This window comes from Parasteatoda tepidariorum, chromosome 1 (genome assembly GCF_982258835.1).
Source record: "Parasteatoda tepidariorum strain Cologne lab strain chromosome 1, Ptep-v5.0, whole genome shotgun sequence".
NCBI classification, from domain to species: Eukaryota; Metazoa; Arthropoda; class Arachnida; order Araneae; family Theridiidae; genus Parasteatoda; species Parasteatoda tepidariorum.
The window spans coordinates 46828765-46837113 of record NC_141755.1 but is presented as its reverse complement, the minus strand read 5'-3'; the positions used below and the strand labels follow the sequence as shown (position 1 = coordinate 46837113).

Genomic DNA, 8349 nt, shown 5'->3' with positions numbered 1-8349 from the left:
TCTGTGTGTTACAGTAATGATAAATTTTTTATTGCGTTTTCTATAAATATATCATAAAATTAGCTTTCAAAATTTATCCCACATAAGACCAATTAATAAATAAATTTTTATACTTTATCTACGTTACAAAAAGCAATATTCAGAAAAGAATATTCAAAAAAATAATTTAAAAAATTTATTAATGAAAGAATTCGAAGTAATATATTAATTTTCTCCTTTTCAGCGTTATTTATTTATTTTTTTGATAACAAAACTAGATAATTAATTACTTATTTTGTAGAATAAATTATTTTAAAATGCAAAAATTTTTAATCTGTTTATAGAAAATATCAACTATAAGTCCTGATATTTTGATAGAACAATCGTTAAAATCGCTTGTCATTAAAAAAAATAATATTATTATTCTACTTTAAATAAGATGGCATTTAATTCCTTTCCTTTCCCATTTTCAAAACAATCCTTCCACCTACACGAAGAGCAGCAACCCGTCCAGAATCGTTCACCTCACCGCGAGAAATGCAGTGAAGCAACCTTCACTGACCGATGTAAGAGTGGCTACTCACCAAAACATACTTATCATCCGGACTTTCAGGTGTGCATCGGCAGAGGTCGCCACTCGTGCTCTCCGATGGGGGCACAGGTGCGCGTTTTTTACTCCTGTTTTGAGTAGATAAATGTAGTTTTATTGTGAATGCGAAACTCATGGCGACATGGGGGACGTTGACCCATATGTGGCGGAAAGGTACGAAGTTTCAAAACGTCTTGGAAAGGGGGTAAGCTCAATTTTTTTTACACACATCAGTTACTAATGGAGGGCAGCTTGAAAAAATAGCAAACTTTGCGATATTATTTTTCAAAAGTGAAATTTTTATTTGACAGTGCTCCTTGAGAAAGATACAGTTACTCAGCCAGGTTGCGAAAACCGGTTGTTTTGTTTGCTCTTGTTTACATTATCTAGTTCACTCTCCATATCAACAAGAAGCTTTTGGATTAAGTTTGTTTATAAGATTTAAGCAGAAAAATGCAAAATCTTTTTGATTTATTCACTAAGATTGTTTTTATTATTATCATTGCTTAATTTTTTACTTAATTAATCGAAGATGAGACAAAAACTATTTTCCGCAGAACTCGTAATATTATTAAACATTGAAATCTTTTGTTTAGTAAAATAAAAGAAGATTAATATCTTATAAAGAGTAATTTGTAATACATATTTAACTTAAAATAATATTACTAAATGAAATTTTTTATTAAAAAAGGAAAGGAAAGGAAATTGTAATAAATAGTTTGATTTAAATAATGTAATTAAATTCAAAAAACATAGATAATTTTATATTCTGTTAAACAAAATAATTACTAATAATCTACATAAAATATACAGCGTTTAAAATAAACCATCACGTACAAATCAATGCGAAAAATTTCAGCAATACAAACATGATTTACTTATTTGCAAAAATAAAAAATGCAAATTTCGTAAAAATAATTATAGCAATACAAACTTACTTATTTGTAAAAATAATTACAGCAATTATAAAATAATTTCAGCAATGCAAACATGCTTTACTTATTTGTAAAAATAAAAAATGCACAATTTGTGAAAATAAAAAATGCACAATTTGTTAAAATAAAAAATGCACAAATTGTAAAAATAAAAAACGCACAATTTGTAAAAATAAAAAATGCACAATTTGTAAAAATAAAAAATGCACAATTTGTAAAAATAAAAATAAAAAATGCCTTAATTAAATTAGCATCTCACTTGAAAAAAAAATGTCTCAAGTTTCATATTCTTTGTTTTAACAAAATTATTGATATAAAACTGTTAAAATATTGCAAAAAAATTAATCTGATTTAATAAGTAATTAGTGCTTAATAAACGCATTGAACGATTTAATTTTGAAGACAAATGCTATACAGATCGTTTCAACGTGATTCAAACCATTTATAGTAATATAAATGTAATGCAGGCACGGAGAAAAAAATTCTGGTAAGATTATCCAACTGTATGGTAACGACATTTCTGGTAAAAATAATAATAAAACATAATTCTGGTAATAAAAACAGAAATATACGATATATAAATCATTCATTTGGTAATTTTCCCCTTTATTTGGTAACCATATTACACAAATTCGGATTTTCAAAATGATAGTTCTTATTACCATACATTTAGTAAAAAATACAAGACTGAAAAGTAAATTCAACCCAATAAATGGTTTTTGTGCCATGCTCTAAGGTATCATGATAAAATTATCAAATTTTGCCACATTTACCAAATTTGATTACGTATTATAAGTCCATATTTTATTGTCAATTATTCCAAAATCATTACCAGAGAGCATCGTTAAAATTGCCAAGCTCTTTAGTGTTCCCATAGAGCTAGAAAAACGGTAAATTTTACCGTATTCTGGAAATTTTTATCATACTTTTTTCTCAGTGTGCAAGCAAAAAGAAAATAACAGAGCAATTAATTTTTTATAATATATTAGAATATCGAACCTAAATAATTAGTACTCTAATACTAATTCTTTAAACGAAATTAAACTGAAAATATATTTTTGATATTTATTTTCAAATCGGAAACTATAAATAACCTCAATTATGAAATTTTAGGCATTGTGTCATTTCATTATTTATATAATCACATAAGATACCAAACTACGCAGCTTTAGTTTTTGTCTTTTCTAAATCAACACTTCATATCTTTAAATTGACAGAATTTTGATAATTTCTTTGTGTTAAATTACAGCAGTTTATAATCAAACTATTATGAAAAAAAGTTATCACCCGCAATATTGAACAGAAATTATTTTATGTCTAGTCTAGTATGTACCAGTCTAGTTTAAATTCAAGAAACTATATGGTCCCTTTAGAGCTTCGTTTCTAATCAAATAAAAAAAAAACATACAATCTCATACAATCTTAAACTATTTTGTTAAAAAAAAAAAGAATTACTGTAACTATTATTATAGAAATAAGAATTAGTCCCTAAATATATACTTGTAATAACTTTATTTGTTACTTAATTTAAATTGTTTGCTACTTAATTTAAAACAGCTTTAAAGAAAGTTAATACTTTGTAAAAATATTTAATTTAGGACTTCTAAATTTAAATACTTGCATCTTTACTGTAGTTACGTAACCTGCTCTTTTCCATAAGTTTGAAATTAATTGTTATAAAACAAATAATAATAAAAAAATTGATAAAAAAAAGATTTAGAAAGTTAACATTTAGTAATTTGCAGTTTTTAGAATTGTTATTTTGCTGGAATTATCGTTTAAAAACCAGTCCCTTATTAAATATTTTACAATTATTCGAATTATTATTTGTAGAAGTAATCTGTAGTATTTACAAGTATTCGAACTATTATTTGTAGGAATAATCTATAGCATTTACAAGCATTCGAATCATTTTGTGCTGGATTAATCAGTTAAAAACAAGTCCATAATTAAATATTTTACAAGTATTCGAATTATTATTTGTTGGAATAATCTGTAGTATTTACAAGTATTCGAATTATTTTTTGCTGGAATTATCGTGTAAAATCCAGTCCGTAATTAAATATTTTACAATTATTAGGATTTTTACTTGCTGGACTTACTGTTTTAAAACTGATAATTCTGCAAACTACATGATATCAGAATAAATTAATCAAGTTAAGGAAAATAAGGAATAAACAGCATTCTATCCATGCGAACTATCCATACAAAGCAGCTGCGTATTTCGAGAAAAAGTGAATATTCGTTTTCGACGCATTTTCAGACATAATACAACTCAAATAGAGATATGACTTTCATGTGACATATTTATTTTGATTAAAGACAGTCATAAATCATGATTTTATCTCCTTTATTGAGAGAACAAACGCTTTTTATCTACTAAAATGTTTTATAATTCGCGTTATCGACTTATGATTTTCAATACTCTGGCGAAACGAAGAGTCAAGACATGATTTGCAATCGTTTTGTAACAATGTTCACACAACATATTTTAAAAATTAAAGTTGAATAGTGTTATATGGTTTCAAATTCGAATATTTATATAAAAGGTTTATTTTTCAAGATTTTCAATACTTGAAATATCAAATATTGAAATATGTAGAATTTTTATAACATTTGCTCCAGTATCTTTCGAATAATTTATTAAAAATATTAATTATATATTCTAGTAGTGCGATGTTTTTTTTAATAAAAATTTATAATTTTTTATTTTAATACTAGCAAGCACTTTACATGGTTTTACGAGAATTTTTATTTATTTTAGTTTTTTTAAAAGGGACAGCTATTTAAAATGTTTATTATGATTTTCAGATAAAAATTATTTGTAATCAGGAATTTAAATATGCATTAACCCTCCAAAATGTTTGACCTTAATATATATTAAATATATATTAACCCTTAAAAATGTTTGACCTTAATGTATATTAAATATATATTAACCCTTAAAAATGTTTGACCTTATTTTGTACAGAGTACGAAGTTGTTTCAAAATATGTATTAACCCTCCAAAATGCTTGACCTTAAGATATATTAAATATATATTAACCCTTAAAAATGTTTGACCTTATTTTGTACAGAATACAAAGTTGCTTCAAAATGAATTGTTTCAAAATATATATTAACCCTCCAAAATGTTTGACCTTAAGATATATTAAATATATATTAACCCTTAAAAATGCTTGACCTTATTTTGTACAGAGTACAAAGTTGTTTCAAAATGAATTCGGATGCTTAAGAAACAGATATCTAAGGATTGTTTTGAGCAAAACATTTTAAGAAAAACAAATTTTTGAATAAAATCTGAGAAATTATTCGACAACATACAGTGAAGCATATTTTTGCACAATGTAATTTATAAAATACTTAATTATTTTTATACATAATTTTTTACAAACAATTTAAAAAATAATAATAATTAATAAATAAAGTGAAACTGGAATAGAACATCCTACCATTATAGATATTTGACTCCTCAATAACCCTTTACTGATAAATGAAAGCATAAGCCTAAAAATGAGGCATAAAAAGAATACAAAATGTTGTATTAAAAATAATAGAGTATTAAGTAATTAATCAACTTTTGTTCTTCAGTTGGCAAACAGCTCAAAATTGAAATATTTCTCAATACGCTTATTAACTGTAACACTGACGGTTTTGATACTAGCATTTCTTTTTCATTTTTAAACGACTTAGTTGACGTTACACAAATGTCATAAAATGAGTCAGTTTATATTAGCCTTCCAATAAAATGCCACTGTAATATCTTCAGCACTTGAATAAATGAAATTGCAGCTGGCTGAATTTTTACCTTCGCTAGATTTTTTAGAATGACAAAGAACAAAATTATTTTTTGTTCTTGCAAGCATATTTTTAAGGGATTTTTTTGTGCATTTTTCCCTTATGTTTCGTTTATAATTCACTGTCAGTTTATAATTTCTCAAAAGTTCTGTTGTAAAGCAGGTAAAAAATTATAAGGTTTTTCTGGGTAAATTTTCTCCTTAATATCAAACAATCCCTTGCATAAACTATACGAATTACAGAATTTCCCCCCAGAAATAACTGCATGTAAACTAATATCGCTTGCGAGTATTGCTGGCCGATCTCCGCTGATTCTGTTTAAGAGTTTCAATAAAACGACTCTCTCTCCAACATAAATTATAAAAAATCATTAAAATTGAAAAATAAATCTTTGTTTAGTTGCTTTTAACTTCTCATTTCTGCCAATTAATAGTTCACTATGTCTCAGCTCTTAGTTGCCAACGCGTGAATAAAAATTTAATTGGTTTTGCGATAGTCAGTATTAGTATTTTATATTATTTCGATAGATTTTTAGAAAGAAATGTGAAACAGTCGAAAAATTCACTGCTTTATTTTTAAATAGCTTAAAAACTAACGTTTGATTTACAGTTGATAATCTTTGTGATAATATTTTGTATTTAACATTTGAACGTTCAAAATTAAAAATCGTAGTTTAAAATATAAAAAAATTATTTAAATAGATTTAAATTAACTGAATAAAATTCATTTAATGGTATGTTTATGGAAGCATTTATAATAAAGAAAAAAGATTGATTGTGAATATTTTTAAATATGAAAAAACTATCTGAATTACTAACTTGTTTTGAATTTATTAGAAAATAACTTACTATTATGAACTGCTTTCTTTCTTTCAGGCATACGGCATTGTATGGAAAGCTTCTGATAGAGTTAATAAAAAGGTAGTGGCAGTTAAAAAAATCTATGATGCCTTCAGAAATCGTACAGATGCTCAAGTAAGATTCTAACATTCATTTTAAATTTGGTTATTACTATAAATTTGGACATGTCAAAAAATTCTACATTAATATCTAGAATGAAATGTTTAATCAAATTTAACGGGAAATATTTCTTTAACGAAATAAGATAGTTGTTTTTTTTCACATATAACAGGAACTTAAAGCTTTAATTGAAACGGTTTTTTCATGTGATGTTTCATTATTTTTGCATGTTTTTTTTATGTGCTTTGCATTATATTTTTACTTTTACGTGTTTTTATGCATTTCAAATTATATTTTCCTTATTTATAACATTATTTCTATGTGTAGCATATATATATATATATATATATATATATATATATATATATATATATATATTATATATATATATATATATATATATATATATATATATATATATATATATATATATATATATATATATATATATATATATATATATATATATATATATATATATATATATATATATATATATATATATATATATATATATATAAAATTTTCCGACGTGTTTAGTGTTAAAAAAAATTTCCTGAAGTTCTGTTACGAGTAACTCATATGCTACTTGCATTGTTTTGATTGGGCAAAAATATGTTTCAAATGTCAATTTTCTAACTTCATTTTGAAACCTTAAAAGTTTTACCGCATTGAAGTTTACAAGGGCACCTACGGTGGTTCAAGAAATGGTTATCAATGGTTAAGTACTCTTACTGCTTACGAAAAGAAAAATATTAATTGTAATGAATTTGTAACGAAGAAAACTTTCCTAATTGAAAGATACCAAAAACTGACTCAGATAAGAATTGAATTTATATTGTTTTTTATGCAAGCGAATGGCGTGCCGCATTTTCCCTTCATTTTTTAAAATCCTTCGAAAATAAGAAAAATTATGACAGTGTTTTCTGAAAGGATTAGAGACACAAAACACCATCATTACCAGCACTAAACATTTATAATTGAAAATGCATAATTTAAGTTTAAAATTCTCCCGGTACGTATATGTTTTTAAGTTGAAGTCTCTAAAACGAGAAACTAACCACAACATGTATTACGTCGTATATTTATCACTACCTTTTAATATTCAAATTTGTTTCACTAACTTTTAGATTATCGTCAACTTTTAATATTGAATTGTCCATTAATAATATCGTGTAATTTCCGAAATGATTAGGAAAAAAAATCTTTGTTATATGATTGGTATAGGCTAACAATTGAAAATCTACGTTTTACTTTAAATTTCCCTTACTTTTGATAAACAATTATACTCTACTTTCATTCTGCTCATGTGCTAGTACGGGCAGTGGTGAACTGAGCTCAGTAATTGCTTCAATTATAACCCCCACTCTTATGAGCATGTAAATAGCGTTTCTAATAGGTTCAAAACCTCCAGAAAAAAGAAAACCTCAGCACGGATCGATTTAATAGTCCGACAGAACGAGCATAAACTGCGCAGTGGGTGAAAAATAAGATGTCATTACGTTCGGGATACTAAGCTGCGCAGTGGTGGTAAATACGAAAGATGTCATTACGTTTAGACTACTAAAGGATAAAAGTTCTTGTTTATGGTAACCCTGGCTGAGGTCTTCTCTTTTGTAGGAAGCATTAATAGGTTGCTCTTCTAATTCTTCTCATCCACCTGCAAGGATGCAATTTATAATAATCTAGAACTATTCTGGCGACTATCTACAAGGGTTAAACCTACAAGCCAAGGGTTGAAACTGGCCAAGAATAATATATCGAAATATATTATTGTCTTTTTATGCCATTATTAAATTTGAGATATTATTGCTTTGAGCGCAGTTTACCACTATTTAAGAAGGGATAAGATGTTAGAAGAGCAGTTCACTAGGTTTTAGAAAACCATTAAAGCAATCCAGTATCACCGGTTAGTAAATGTCTCTGACGAGAGGCGGCAACACGTTTATTAATTCACCCCCATAAGAAACCACACGTATCTCCGAATTCTCAACGACTTACAAAAAAAAAAAAAAAAAAAAGACAAAAAAAATGTAGATTATTAGTTTTTAATCCTGAAATCAATTTATATTGCTGAAAAGCTTACAAA

At 26.0% G+C, this 8349-nt stretch overlaps 1 protein-coding gene across 1 annotated transcript in view; it reads left to right on the top strand.

Annotated features, from left to right (window-relative positions):
* Positions 1–612: 612 nt before the first annotated feature.
* The window catches only part of Erk7 (Extracellularly regulated kinase 7), a 29054-nt gene continuing 21317 nt past the window's right edge, over positions 613–8349 (top strand). Inside the window, exons 1-2 of the mRNA XM_043057425.3 lie at positions 613–773; positions 6177–6275. Coding sequence (XP_042913359.2) covers positions 711–773; positions 6177–6275 — 162 coding nt within the window. The 5' untranslated portion in view covers positions 613–710. The remainder of the gene's footprint in view (positions 774–6176; positions 6276–8349) is intronic.